The sequence below is a fragment of the Saccoglossus kowalevskii genome, chromosome 4 (genome assembly GCF_978046115.1).
Source record: "Saccoglossus kowalevskii chromosome 4, keSacKowa6.1, whole genome shotgun sequence".
NCBI classification, from domain to species: domain Eukaryota; kingdom Metazoa; phylum Hemichordata; class Enteropneusta; family Harrimaniidae; genus Saccoglossus; species Saccoglossus kowalevskii.
This window is the reverse complement of record NC_140644.1, coordinates 9,956,256-9,971,996: the sequence shown is the minus strand read 5'-3', so window position 1 is coordinate 9,971,996 and position 15,741 is coordinate 9,956,256. Positions and strand designations below refer to the sequence as shown.

Below are 15,741 nucleotides of genomic sequence, written 5' to 3'. Positions count from 1 at the left end.
TCAAGATGGCTGACTACGTAATACTGATGAAAAGTGGAATATCTAGAGAATGAAAAGTGATACAACAAAACTGTAAATTGCATTCTCCTACATTTGTGGAGCTTTTTCTTTAGGGGGTCATTATGTTGTTTGGATTGAGGTTCCCTTTAATGTGTTTTAACGGTATCCAACTACAACTGTGTGCAAATTAAGGACTATATGTTATCCGAGAAATCTTTCACCAGAAAACCTCCACATTGGCCAATTACATTTAAATCTGGCTTATTTTGAGAAAGATTTTTCTATCTGTATGGCTAATTGAATAATATATATATATTTCACTTGTTCATATATTTTTCCCGCCATTGACATTATATACATTTTTCAGTATAAACGAAAGTACCACGAATTGTGTCGCGGATGGCTCTCTATTCAGACACGGGACTGACATTCAGTTTAATCCAGACACGGTTACTAAAAAAACGTGATCTAGACAAATGTTGAAATAACGCTCTGACAGTTCAAAAAACCAAACAAACGGCAACTATCAGTGTCACGTGATCTCGCTCGATCTGTGCTCCCCGCGGTATGCCATTTTTTTTCGGGGACCCCTAGGCCCATCAAACCAATGTATTACAGTCTTTTCCTCCAAAGGGCTAGGGAGTACTAATTTAAAGCTCGTGTGTTGTTCGTAGTTCGTGCTGGTTCATACAATTTCCGTGCATTGTTGTTTTCGTTTTCATTTTCATCATGCCGAAGGTGCCTGTGAAAAGAACAAGCTCTGTGAAATCGAAGAAAATAACGCAGTTTCTAATGAGACCAGAATCTTCGGCAGACGACGACAAAGACTCCCTGGACGACACGCTGAAATCTGTCTTCGGCCATGTTGATTTTCGGTCTCAGATACAAAGACGAGCCACAAAAACCGCTGCTGAAGGTAAAACTGTTGTATTGGCAGTATTCTATGACCTGATTCTGATTACACGCTTATGTAATGTTACCTTTGGTTAATTATTTTTCTCATTTTCTATCAACTGCATTTGTAGATAGATATTTGACACTAACCAGATTGGTCTGATTGGTCAGTGACAGATGAGTGTTAGAAGTTTTATTAATAGGACACACGCTGGTAGTTAAACTGTCAATATCTACCCTCTTCTGAATAAGCAATATACACAAATTCGCCCCATCAGAGGTGATCATGCGATTGTAGTGACCTGAAGAGCTCATTATCTTTGCCAAGTGATTTATTTAGATTTTCAGATTGCAGTGCAGTTCATGATAGAATGTACTTTACTGTCATGCAATTTCATTCAAGTCGCATGTGACTGGTGGAAAAAGTAACAGCGAGTATAATAAATATGCTTACTATACCTTAGACCTGGAAATATTTATTAAGCAATCATTGACACAAGACATTCCTTCTGCCCTACCTCCCTCCCACAATCCCTCCTTTCATTCATTCATTCATTCATTCATTCATTCATTCATTCATTGGAAGACCAATGATGGCAAGTTCTACCCTAATACTGATTTATTTTTACTTCTATATTTTTTTCAGGGCAGAAAGATTTATTTATTGCAATGCCAACTGGTGCTGGAAAATCCCTATGTTATCAGTTACCAGCAGTATTATCTAAAGGACTGTCCATTGTCATTTCACCTCTTATAGCTCTCATCCATGATCAAATTGAACATTTACAAAAACTGAACATTGTTGCAGAATCTCTGAACTCTAGAATTCTTGCCAAAGATCGCATGCGTATCCTGAGTGACCTTGAAAGTGATGAACCAAAGACAAAACTGCTGTACATTACTCCAGAATTGGCAGCAACTAGAGGATTTCAGTCTATAATCGGATCACTGAAGAAACGTGAACTACTATCTTTCTTAGTTGTAGATGAAGCCCATTGTGTGTCTCAATGGGGGCACGACTTCCGACCAGATTATTTAAAACTAGGCAATCTAAGGACCAAACTTAGCAGCATTCCATGCATTGCTCTGACTGCAACAGCAACTAAATATGTTCAGGAGGATATATTGACTACTTTGAAACTGAAGAAACCAGTTGCGGTATTCAGGAGTAGTACATTCCGACCTAATCTCAACTATGATGTGAAAGTGAAAGAATTGCTGAATAACCCGTTCAAGGATTTGAAGGAATTTATTGAATATGCACTTGCAAATGAAACTGAGGAAGGTGTAAGGAATATGATTATTGTACTATCTAGTGCATAATTAAGAGTATAAAATTTACTTTAGTCACCTTTCACAAAAAAAAAAGAAGTACATTTTCCCCATATTTTTTAGTCCCCTTCCAGACGCTATCCAAAAACAGGGACTTATGGATTGATTTGTGTGTGTGTGTCTGGACCTATGTCTTGGACATGCCTGGACCGATTACATTCAAACTTCACACATACATCATACAGTACATAATATTATACATATGCACATCAATCAAACTTTGTCATTTTTAAACCCCTTAAACATCTCCGTAACATGCTCACATCTGTTTCTCTTAAAGGGACACAAAAAACAGATGTGAACATGGTACGGCGATGTAAAGGGGATTGGACGGATCTTGTAAACAATTTCTGTGTGTAATCTTTATTACATAACAGATATCAAAATATGTTTATTATGAGTTACTTATTTGGATTCAAAAAATTATGTCATTTTCACAACCATTAGCCCAAACTAAAAGTTGTTCTCGGTGTTATATAAAATGGATACTAGATTATCTTAGTTTTTTAATGATCAACTACTATCTGCGACGATAAAACAGTGAATATATATGTGACACATTTGAGCAAAAATACAGAAAACAGGACACTGTTTATTTACTATATGAATCTGAAAATACTATCACCTTCTCTCAATTTGCTTAATGGCTTGTGTCTCATACATAGTAGAAGGCTAGCCACGTAATTGTACATAGAATTTAAACCAACAAATACATACATTTTCATCTTTGGGTTATGTGTGTTTACCTTAAGCATACATGGATTAAGGTGTTCATACAAATTGTAGGTAAGATCTAGAATAAAAAAAAGGAAAATGTTTCCAGTGAATCTGTGTTAAAAAATGAATGCAGCTTTTTATTTTAATTTTTAAAATCGTCAATTTGTTTTTGTTTCAATTAAACCTTTTTGCCAAAAAAATGACTGGAACATGAATATTTTTTTTCTATGCCTATATAAACTCTAACATGCAGTACAAACATTTTGAGACAGATTATTAAGACAGAACTTTACTCTAGTGTTTTTTTTCTCTCTATATTTTGTCAGAGCAAGAAAGGTTGTGGAATTGTATACTGTAGGACTAGGCAGTCGTGCAACATGGTGGCTGATTGGTTGAACCAAAAAGGTGTAGCTGCTAAAGCTTACCATGCTGGCTTACAGTCTAACCTGAGAACGGAGACTCAGAATGACTGGATGCAAGGTCAAGTCCAAGTCATTGTTGCCACTATTAGTTTTGGTATGGGAGTAGACAAAGCCACTGTAAGGTACAAATAAATATTCTATAGGAACATTAGATGATTAGAACATGCACATTGTTTGAATGTTGGTAGTAGGATGAGGATTCATTGCTGGTGAAGGTTTATACTGTACAAGAATAATTGTGATTATCGATTCTTTAATTTGGGAAAAATTTGTGTAAATCAATTGTTGCTTTCAGATAGCCTTATAACTTATAGTCAACTAATTTTTAAATGCCCCCAACGTGAAATAATATTTTTTTGTATCATCTACAAAATTCAACACATTTTATGGAAATTCTTGCTAATGGCTGTATTTCAGCATTTTAGGGTGGCCTCAAATCATACACAGAATCTTCTGATCAAGGAATTGAAGATATCATATCACAAAATAATTCAATGTAAATCAGTTCTCATTAAATAGTATTGATACACGGCAGACTTTACATACGCAGCCATCCATTAGTACACTCCACTCCTCTTTTCAGAAATTATAGAACACATGTGAGACTTTTACTCATTTTGCCATAGTATTCAAGTGATCCTTTGATTTCCTTGGTTAGTTGTGAATCTTTAAAGGGAAACCAATACTATTAATAGGGGCACCGCAATTAGTATGCTAATCAGAACCAAGCCGCTTACATCATGGCGGGAGCTCCGGGAAATGTGTCATTTACGATGTTTAGAGATCAAGCTGTGATTCCAAATACATTTTTACGGGAATATGAGTATGTGCGCAGGCGATTACACTCATCTGGTTGGGCTTTTGATGTATAAATGTTTGTTTTTGGTCAAAACGTGCCGCGACAAGTAACAATCCTGAGTTTAAAATGGCGGCTAATGTATGCAAAATGCCTGTCAATCACAGTTTGAGTAAGCGAGCATAAAAGCATTTAATTTCTTAGTGGACAGAGACGGAGTTAATTACCCATGAGCACGTGGTGCAATCCATGGGATTGAGCGGTTCCCCTTTAAATGGCAATAGATGATATCTATTGAGAATGGGATTTTAGCTGATTTATATATTTATATATGTGCAGTCTAAGATAGTATTACATGAAATCGTGAAAGCTGTTTTTTTTACATCGCCATCATTCTTGCACTTGTTGTCCCCGTTCGGACGCAGTCCGAAAACGGGGACTTATGTTTTAACCTCCGTGCTTGCGTGCGTCTGTGCGTGCATCCGGACCTGTCTCTTAGAAATGCCTGGACCAATCACAATCAAACTTCACACATACATCATACATGATATTATACATATGCACGTCAATTTGTTTCATGATCTGATTCAAGATCATCAAAATTAAGCATTTCTCGGCTGTTTACAGATGGATTTTGTTCAAACTTGGTATATACGTTAGACATTATAGAACCTTGATGCACGTCAATTTGTTTCACGATCTGATTCAAGATCATCAAATCATCAAAATTAAGCATTTCTCGGCTGTTTACAGATGGATTTTGTTCAAACTTGGTATATACATTAGACATTATGGGACCTTGAAGCAAATAATTTTGTTTTTCAGATAAGATTCAAAATGGCCGACTGGTGGCCATTTTGTATTAATGAATGTGGTTCTCGTGCCATATCTCTGACTTGCTTTCACTGATTATGTTCAAATTTTAAATATTCATTGTATATCATGTCATAGATAGACAGATATACTGGTTTGACGATCCTATTCAAAATGGCCAAATAGTGGCCTTTTTTGTGCTAAAAAATCATCAAATATCAAGCATTTATGGGTGGATTTCGTTCAAACTTGGGACATACATTAGACATTACGGGTTCCTGATGCTCATCATTTTATTTTTCAGATTGGATTCAAAATGCCTGACTGGCGGCCATTTTGTTTTAATGATTGGGCTTCTAGAGCCATATCTCTTAAATGCTTTGACTTATTATATTTAAATTTTATATATTCGTTATACGTTATATATATACATGTAATCAAAATGGCTGATTTTGAATGCTGTTCCAGAGCAATATCTCTCAATATGGACATGTACTTGTTTGACGATCAGATACAACTGTCAATCATTTTAATGTTAAAAAATCATATTCCTGTCATGGTTATATTCTAGCTATATTACTATAAACAAAACTATATATCTTAAATTTGATAACTAACTGGGACTTTGCCATGCATGGCTTGTTTATGTTAGGTTTGTAGCTCATTGGAATGTACCCAAATCTATGGCTGGATATTACCAAGAATCTGGCAGAGCTGGCAGAGATGGTCAGTTATCACACTGTAGAATATATTATTCTAAAGATGACAGGAATACTGTTGCTTTTCTTATACAAAAAGAAGCTGCAAAGAAATTAAGATCTAAGGCTAAGTCTAAGAAGGTATGTTATTATTATCCCTGTAGTTATTACCGGTAGTCCCGGCTGGAAACAGTCTGGCTTCTCACATCCGGTCTGTTCGTTCATTCACTCTTCATCAGAAGTTCAGGGATGTTTTTCTTTCAAAATTGCACACACTGATTCTGTTCAAACTTAAAAAAGAGGTAATAACTAAAGACTTATTGAGACAAATCATTTTTCTTTAAGACTTAGCCGACTGGCAACCATGCTATACATCCAATACTTATTTTTGGTCATCTTTCCTTCTACATGTAACAAAATCGTTCGCTATTTCTGAAAGAATGATTCAGTGAAAATAAAATCCAGCAAATATACCTTTTTTCTATATTTTACATTCAACTCATACAAAACAAGCGAAAATTAATTCCAGCTAAAATTAAGTATTTTACAGTACTCAGTTTTGGTATAGAGACAATGAGTTGTACAAAAATGGCCGACTGACAACCATTGTTTTTGATTTCTTTTACACAAATTGGTAAACAATTGTGTTCTAGCATATATGGGGAACAAGGACTATGTATGTTTGCATTGGAGACATGTATAACCAATTTGATTTAAATTTGAGGTTTGTTTTCGCTATTGAAAATGCTGACTGATGTGCCCAGTTTAAACAAAAGGTGTTTGTGTGATTTTTCTTTTTCAGTTTAAGGATGGAATCTCGACTCAAAGTAAAGCATCTATGGCTGGTTTTGAAGTCTTGGTGAGTTACTGTGAGCAACCCAAGTAAGTTTAAGTTGTACAACCACAGAAACTACCATACATTTAGTATTCTATAATATTCATTGTAAATAGAATATAAATCACTTAAAGCACTACAGTCGTTGTGCAGTGCATTTTCTAATCTTATATCAACACATTGTATAAAGTTTATGTGTGGTATTTGTTGATATGGGACCCATATCGAACACAGCACAGAGTGAGCACTGTAGTGCTTTAAAGTGGTTCTGTTGTCAGAATTGCACACGTGCATTGGGGAGGCTCACACAACTACACTTGTTTACATATTGATAGTGACCTGTTTATAGACATCTGTCAAAAGCCAGCTGCATATTCATACTGCAATCCAATAAATACAAACAATTATGTATCACGCTTGTTCATAGTTTTAAAATTTTTTTTGTATGATAAATTACTGTTATTACTCGGCTTCCCGTTTCTGTTTATCTTTCAAACTGCGCATATATCACATACAGTAGTTGTGCAACATAGCTGAGTTCCCATCATAGAACAAAAAAGCTGTAAAATATGATCATGCACAATTTTAATGATAGTGTCATTTTAATTACATGTGTCCAGTAAATAAATATGAATATAAGCGTCTACCCATAAGCCTTCGCGTTTTTATCATGCATTGTTATCTTGCTTAGGACTCAATTCCTACACATGCACTGGTGATAATCCTTCATCTTTAATTTACATATAGCAGTTGGCCAGTAAACAAAACTACCTGCATTTTTAGTCCCTGATAGAACACAGGTTCTTATGTTTTGACCTCCACACACCATTTTGTTTTTCAGATCAGATTAAAAACTGGTGGCCATTTTGTTTTAATGAATGCTGTTAAAGTGCCATTTTTCTGACATGCCTAGAGCATTCATGTTCAAACTTTCCATATACATCATCTTGCATATATTTATTATGTTTATTGAAATATCTGATTCAGGATTGCCAAATTGGGGTTGTTTTAATGTTTAAAAAATTATCAGAATCAAGCAGTTTTGCAATTCTGTATCTCAGGCATGCATAACAAGATTTTGTTCATTGACAAACTTGTTATGTACATAGAACTTTATAGGACCTTAATGAATGTCACTTAGTTTGTCAGATCAGACACAAAATGGCCGACTGGTGTCCATTTTGTGTTGGAGCCATATCTCTGAAATTCTGGCTGTTCATGTTCAAATGTATATTTCTTGAACTTGAGAAATAACAGGGAATATGTAATTTGTACTTGGCACATCCTCGTTAACGAGTTCAAATTTGTATCAAACCTTCAGTATTAAAGTTAAAGACAATGTTGCTTATTTGGTATACAAAACACTTTGAGGTGACATTACTAGTACATTGTGGCTATTTACACAGCTATAGTACACATGATTATGTATTTATATATTAACTATTTCTTTTGCATTAATAGATGTCGTCATGCAGTGATTGCAAAGTATTTTGGGGATGACATTCCTGCCTGTAAGACTTCTTGTGATTTTTGTACCAATACAAAGGGGCTTCTTCAGCAGTTAGATCAGTTGCAAAGGATTGGCTCTTCTAAAAGTCATGGTGGATCTTACATGGAACGTAAACATGTTGGATATGATGATTCAATGTATGGAGGTGGTAGAGGAGGAGTGGAAGGGTAAGTCTCATAATATGTTATTACATTGTGTACAATATTACATACCGGTAATGCTTACTCTGATGGAGTCTCTATCCAAGAAAGTCATCATTCCTCAGAGTTTGTACACGAGGGTACTAGAGGTCATCGCAGCTCATTTCTATATGCTCTTATTGAAGATTGGCTGGTTCATAATTCAAGCAAGACAGCATTGTCATACCATGTCTCCTCATTCTTCGTCAACACAGTCACATTCATCACCAGCTCAGAAAATTACCTTTGTGGGGATGAACTTTAATTTGATACAGTAAGGTGGAATGCTTTCAGATCAGAATCTCTGCAATCTCATTAGCTCTTGTCACAGGACATAGTCCAAACTGAAATTTGGTTACATCCGTGCATCCACCTGTGTAAGCATCCGCCCCTGAAATGCAAAAATTGGAAAAAAAAAATTTTGTGTGATGCACAGGGGATCAGCAAGTTTCTTTACCATTAGTGCACATTTAGGACTATTTGTAGGTTAATCAAATCATTTTGGGTCAAAAATATACATCTTTGCCATTTTTTGGCAATGCATTGATAAATTTTACTCACACTATACATATGAGTATTACATATAATATATATTGATAGACCCATTTTCACAATACAAATCTATTCAAAGGGTAAAAATAACTAGGTGAAAGTGATGTTTGACTCCCGTGTGCGAAGCACAAAAGGGAGTCTTTGCAGTTACCCTGTTTGTATGTCTGTATGTATGTATGTATGTATGTCACTTTTTTTGTTCCACCGTTATCTCAAGAACCACTAATCAAATTTTGGTGAAACTTGGTACATAGATGCTCTGGGATAATGCGCAGAGTTGATTAGGTTTTGGTAAAAATCTATGAATATTAATTACCTAATTTGCATGATAATTAGCTAATTTTTAGCTGTTTCAAGACTGTTCCACTGATATCTGAAGAACCACTCATTGGATTTTGATGAAACTTGGCACAGGGATGCTCTGAACCAATACGCAAATTTGATTAGTTTTGGGTAAAAATCTATAAATATTAATTACCTATTTTGCATGATAATTAACTGATTTCAAGCTGTTCCATGACTGTTCCACTGATATTTGAAGAACCACTCATTGGATTTTGATGAAACTTGGCACAGGGATGCTCTGAACCAATACGCAGATTTGATTAGTTTTGGGTAAAAATCTGTTAATATTATTAATTTAATACCTAATTTACATAATGATTAATCAATTTTCGGCTTTTCCACTGATATCTCAAGTACTAATCATAACATTTCAATAAAACTTGGTACATAGATGTCATATGACACTGCACAGACCTGGTAGTGTTTAGGGTAATATCAGTACATATTAATTACCTAATTTGCATAATTAATTAATTTTCAGCTTTTGATATTTCGAGTAGTAATGATCACATTTCAATGAAACTTGGTACATAGTTACTTGAGGACTGTGCAGAGACCTAATTAGTTTTTGGGTAAATATTTGTGCATATTAATCACCTTATTAGCATAATTAGTTAATTTTCAGCTTTTCACCTGATATCTCAAGTACTAATCATCACATTTCAATGAGACTTGCGACATTTTCTAGGACTATGCAGAGACCTGATTAATTTTGGGATAAATAATTGTGCCTATTAATTACCTAATTTGCATAATTAGTTAATTTTTTGCTGTTCTATGGCTGTTGCACTGATGTCTACAAACCACTCATTAGATTTCAATGAAACTTTTAAAGAGTACCCATCACATTTCAATGAACCTAGGACTATACACCATATTAGTTTTTGGTAAATATGTATGCTTCTTAATCACTTAATTAACATAATTAATTAATACTGATATCTCAAGTATTGATCATCACATTTGAATAAAACTTGGTACATAAATGCTCTAGGACAATAGACAGCCTGATTAATTTTGGGTTAAAATCTGTTCATATTAACTCTCTAATTAGCATAATAATTAATATTTTGGGGGTTTTAATCACATTTCAATGAAACTTGGTACATTGTGCAGACCCTATTAGTTTTACACTTAAATCTGTTCATATCAGTTACCTGATTTACATAATTAGTTTTCAGCTATTCCATCAATATCTCAAGTACAAGTAATTTTGAATTAATTTTTAATGTGTCTTCAATACTCTCAACACACGGGAGTTCTTTCTAAGCTTTCTTTGATTTTTGTCTGTTCTTGAATTTCATTAAAACTTGGCTGGCTCAAACATGTACAACAATCCTAAGTACTAGTTATTGTTACTTTAGGTGAGTTTCTTTGTGTAGTTGTACTTCTAATAGAACAAATATATGGTACATTGATTGACGACCTCCTTCAGAATATCAGATATTGTAGTCAGAATCACATATGTACATTTTGTAGTGATGAAGACTATGAAGATACATACTGTGGAAGAATTGAAAATGGTGATTTTGATCCTGAACAGTTCTGGAATAGAGAAGAAGATGAAGAAGAGAGAGAAGAGAGAATGGATCTTATAAGAAAACAATTTAAACTTCGAAGAGGGGTGGGTATAATATCTGTAAAGATTGCATAGGCTTTGTAATTTCAATTTTTTTTTGAACCATGATTTCTGAAATACTTCTTTGAATATTTGTAGGGGGAATCCACTGTAAAGAAAGATTTCATCCCACCAGATGAAGACTGCCCTCTACAAGATGCAGCAAACTCAAAAATCTCTGGCTTAGCTGTAAAAGTAAGTTTACTTACATTTAAATCTAGATCTATTTCAATGATTTAATGATTGATTTACATTTAAATCTATTTCATCAACAATTTAATGAATGATTTCCTATATGGTTCTCTTATCAACTTCTCTTGACTTTTTCTTTGTTTTTTTTGTTTTTCTAGACTCGAGAACACTGTTTTAAAATGATAGAGGATGCCTTGACAAAGAATTATTCTGAATACATGCAGGGAAGTGAAGTAAAAATGGCAACAAGGTAGTACAATATTGTTGAAACTCATTTCTTGAGCTACTGTTCTTGGGAGTGAACATCCAGGTATTTTCACTGCCTGGCAACTAGAACCGGAGAAAACTATGGTCAAAAACTCTCAATAAACTGTACTTTGGGCTGGTTTTTGAGACTCTCCTGAACGGTGAACAAAAAATTCCCCTGCACATGTACATTATTTTCAGGATTATCTCACTCATAGTTGAGTTTGTGCAGTTTTTTTGACTTTAGCTGTTTTCACAGGCACAGCAACTTGCGCATAGCCCATGTACATGCATGGTACTGCTGTGCATGGGAACATAGAACCTTCTGTAACATAGCTTTGCTCCTGAGAATATTGTCCAAAAGTTATCATAGCTTTTATGGTTTGATCAAAAATCAAATTACTACATAAATAGCTGGAAAAGTGTTACTGCTTGTGCTGGTAATAAAACGGATTGAATATAAACATCTCAGCTGTATCTGATGTTCAAATTTTATTTAGCTAGAGTGTAGTACTTTTGCTAAAATAGTTTATTGTATTTAAATGAAAATGTTACTATCTCATATGAACAATATACAATTTGTAATAATAATAATTAAAATATAAAAATAAACTTGTATCGAAGATTAAAATTATATATGCATAGTTTTTACAACTGATATTATAAAGGACATTGATGAATTGTCACATTACAGTATCACGTATTTCAGCAGTATGAAATCTATAATTGTGAGCCATTATTTTTCTAAACACCTCCATCTAGAGTAAAAAAGCTTTTAAAAGTTCCAATTTTTGTATTTGTCTACCATCCTGCAATGCCTCAGTAAAATAAAGACAATAACTTTATTTGTATTGTTTTGGTAATTATTGAGTGAAGTGAAAACCTAGTGCTAACAATACATGCATATAGATCCGTTCTCTGTATGATTTTTCTAGATCAACATTTAAAATAAAACCTATAAATGTTAAAACCTTATTCAGTACGTATGAAAACTGTTTACAGATCATGATAATTGATCTGCCTACTATAATTGCTGAAGTTATAGCATATGCACTTATAAAAATTCCAGACATGTTTCTATATTGGAAATAAGTTGTACTTTATGGATTCAGATTAAAATAAATACAATTTTTTCTACATTTGTAGTAGTGGTTAAATGTAGTACTGGGTGAATGATGGTGACAATTTTCAGTATGGAAATCGCACTTCATAGTTGTGCATTTGGGAGTGAGTTGAGTATGTTTTCTATCGTATACATGTACAATCAGAAATATTAATAGAAAATACAAATTTGATGTTAGTTTACTAATTGAGCAAGATTTAAAGTGCCTGTGCAATGCCCACCCTCACGTTTCCCATTTTTGATCTGTGTCCCACTGAAATGGGCAGCTATTGATTTTTTTGCTGAAAATGATTACTCGTATCCAAGTAAATTTCGGATATTTCTCGTGTTGTAGCCACGCCCACCTATCCTGAAGCGGTCAACTGTTTCCGGATTTCCGATTCTCGCCGAAAGTGCGCCACCAAATGCCAAAATATGAGAGTCATAGCCCTGAGCCGTAATAACACCGGTCATTCAGTATACTTTTAAACGATATACGTTTTTCAGTCGGCAGTTTTTTTCTTTTTTTGTCTATTTTCTTTTTTTTGAGAGGAGTATTTAGATGTTGTGTTGTGGGCAGTTGCAGTGAAACGTATAGTCATAGTGTAAGTATTCACACGTTTCTAATCGATCTGAAGGTGCGACATCAGTGGACGAAAGCCACTTAACCTCAGATTCCTTTTTTTGGAAAAACTGTCCTCGTCCATGAAAAAACAACTAGGTTTAAAGAGAAACGCCGACAACATAAATCTGGCGCAACACTTTTGAAAGAAAAATATATTCCGGACTATGATCACCGAGGCGGATTTCAGAAGAGAGAGAGACGTCCGGCAAGTGTTTCAAATGAGTTGACTATTTTTGCGATCGTGATTATCGTTTTATAGAGACCATTTAGTCCCTGTTAAGTAAAAGGTAGCAATAATTTTGACAGTGACACGAAAACGAAGCGTCGGACAAACAGGAAATTACACAGCCCTTACACACTGCTAATTGTTTTCATTTTCGAAGGCTAAAAGTTTCTGAATTGTTTGGTGATTGGTGTTGAATGTCGAATTCACACCTCTGTTCTTTTTTTACCTCCATGCTTGCAGCTTGATCTGCGTAATAATTTATGAAATAAGAATCCGGGCTTGGTCAATGTGTTTCCACCAAATAAAGTTTCAATATGATGTTATAATTATGACAATCATGCCATGGATCACGCTAATACGAATCCACTCTGAATTTATCTGTATGTGTGTCGATCTCGATTATTTTTGTTATCCAATTAAACACCGCTTTTAACACACTTGCCTTCGTGGTGACCAACTATTTCAACAAAATTTCAATTTATTTCCAAGCAGCTGTCATTTATTTAGTAACTGTGATTTGTCGTTTTTTTTAATTATTTTATAGTGATCACTATAGTCTAATGTTTGGAATGTCAAAATATGTTCTCTTTTATTTTAATTTTGAAAGTTTTACTCAGACGATCGATGAAAAAAAACAGTGTAGTGACATATTTCGCATCTAACTCAACCCCATGCAACAAAAATTGATACTGTGGAATACTTTATTTTCGCTGGAATTAATTTTCGCTGAAAAGGCTTTTTGGGCGTTTTGTATGGAATTTATTTTAACTGATTTTTGATGAGTTTAATGTGAAATATAGGAAAAAAAGTATATTCGCTGGATTTTATTTTCACGGAATCATCCCTCCAGCGAAAATAGCGAAAATAAATTCCAAGCGAAAATAAAGTATTCTACAGTACTATGTGTTCATTATGGTCCATTCCTCCTCGACGAACAAGTACATAAGTGAAAATTTAGTCAAAGACAAGAAAACTGCAGAAGAAATTTGCCTTATTTACACATATCGGCAATGCAAGCTGCCATGCGACTTCCCCTTCTGACGTCACAAGGGGAATTTCTGTATGCAAATAAGAAGCTAATGAGGAGCCTCGTTTTAAAATACACAAAAATAAGGTTGCCGTAGATTGAGTTTAAAACACATTTTTTTACTTTTAAAAAATAATTCATGCTTAGAAACATAAAAATTAATAATATATATGTATCAATGGATAATTTTAGGCGTGAAAATAGCAGCCATTTCACAGGCACTTTAAGCACAAGTCTTCAAAGTGACTTTCAATGGCTGATCAAATTGTTAATATCCGAACTGCAGGCAATGCAGTGTACAATGTTAGCGCATAGGATTAACAGATCAGGTAACATTTGTATACATAGTAAACAAGCTATTCAAATTACCTTTCTCTTGTTGCACTGATGTAATTCTAGGGATTGTTGAACCATGCTTTAAAGTCACGGATTTCAATTTTACTTGCAGTGACATGGAAGCCAGAGACTGTGCATTGAATTTAGAACACATCATTTTTAAAGACAGTAAACAAAGTAATATATATAGAGGCAAGATTTTCTCCAAGGTAAAGTACCAATCTTTTGATTTCCTCATCAGATTAGCGATGATGTTGTATGTCCATGGTGCAGTGGGATATTTGTGATATATTCTAGGCCTCAATTTCAGTTGAATCTTTGCTAATTGAGTAAAGGTGTCCATAACACTTTCAAAACCTTCTTCACTAGTTTATATGAATATAGGTGCACAGTGACATTCCTGCCGTCCAGTATGAGTGTGTCCAACAAAAAAAATGACATACACAGTTCAATACTTGCGATTTGCTGTGGTAACACCTTATTGGGTTACAGGTGCACGTCAATTTGTTTTTTGAGATTCAAACAAAAATGGCTGACTGACAGCCATTTTTTTTTATTCATGTCTGTGCTGATTCTTGACTAACACTAATGCGAGATTCTAAAATCTTTTTTCACCTGTCCACAGAAAGTTTTGGAATTTTTATCTATGTGTATAAACAACTTTGATTCTTTTCAAGGCAGTTTACTTCATACACACTTGCAGCAAGTTAGTCTAATGCTTAAACTACACTCAGAATGTCATTTCATGATTAAAATGTTCAAATGACTTTACATTACATTACATACATAGATGTTTTATACAACCTTTTTTTTTTTTTTTGTGTTTACAACATTTTTTTATTGGGCTTCTTTAATGAAGTTACATAGCATATAAAACTTATGAAACCTTAGTATTTTCTAAGTGTACATTATGTGATACAAGGAATCAAGGGGGACCACTTCTTGTAATGTGCCTCTTGTTTATTATTTTGTCTTGCAATTTGTCTTTCAATTTCAAAATATCTTTTCAGCAAATGCTTGAAATTTAGGTAGTTTGGCACTGTTTTTTTGAATTTTGAGAAATAGATATGTTTTCTAGCAAGTAGACTTATAAAGTTCACTTGCCAACTATATTCAGGATTCCCCAATATCAAACAAAGTTTATTTGGCACACTACTGAGCTGAAGTGCTTCCCCTAGATTTTAAATACAAAGATATCTTGCCATAGGGACACCACATACTTACATAACATAAAGAGGTGTTTAAGCGTTTCTGGGTGATCATTGCAAAAGGTACA

At 34.2% G+C, this 15,741-nt stretch overlaps 1 protein-coding gene across 2 annotated transcripts in view; it reads left to right on the top strand.

Moving 5' to 3' along the window:
• Positions 1–643: 643 nt before the first annotated feature.
• LOC100374127 (ATP-dependent DNA helicase Q5-like) overlaps positions 644–15,741 on the top strand; it is a 31,304-nt gene continuing 16,206 nt past the window's right edge. For both annotated transcript variants that reach the window (XM_085497733.1, XM_085497732.1), the window contains exons 1-10: positions 644–916; positions 1,541–2,181; positions 3,270–3,487; positions 5,627–5,813; positions 6,475–6,554; positions 7,969–8,184; positions 10,573–10,717; positions 10,811–10,906; positions 11,062–11,153; positions 14,578–14,674. In XM_085497733.1, the coding sequence (XP_085353859.1) occupies positions 730–916; positions 1,541–2,181; positions 3,270–3,487; positions 5,627–5,813; positions 6,475–6,554; positions 7,969–8,184; positions 10,573–10,717; positions 10,811–10,906; positions 11,062–11,153; positions 14,578–14,674 (1,959 nt within the window). In that variant the 5' untranslated portion in view covers positions 644–729. The remainder of the gene's footprint in view (positions 917–1,540; positions 2,182–3,269; positions 3,488–5,626; positions 5,814–6,474; positions 6,555–7,968; positions 8,185–10,572; positions 10,718–10,810; positions 10,907–11,061; positions 11,154–14,577; positions 14,675–15,741) is intronic.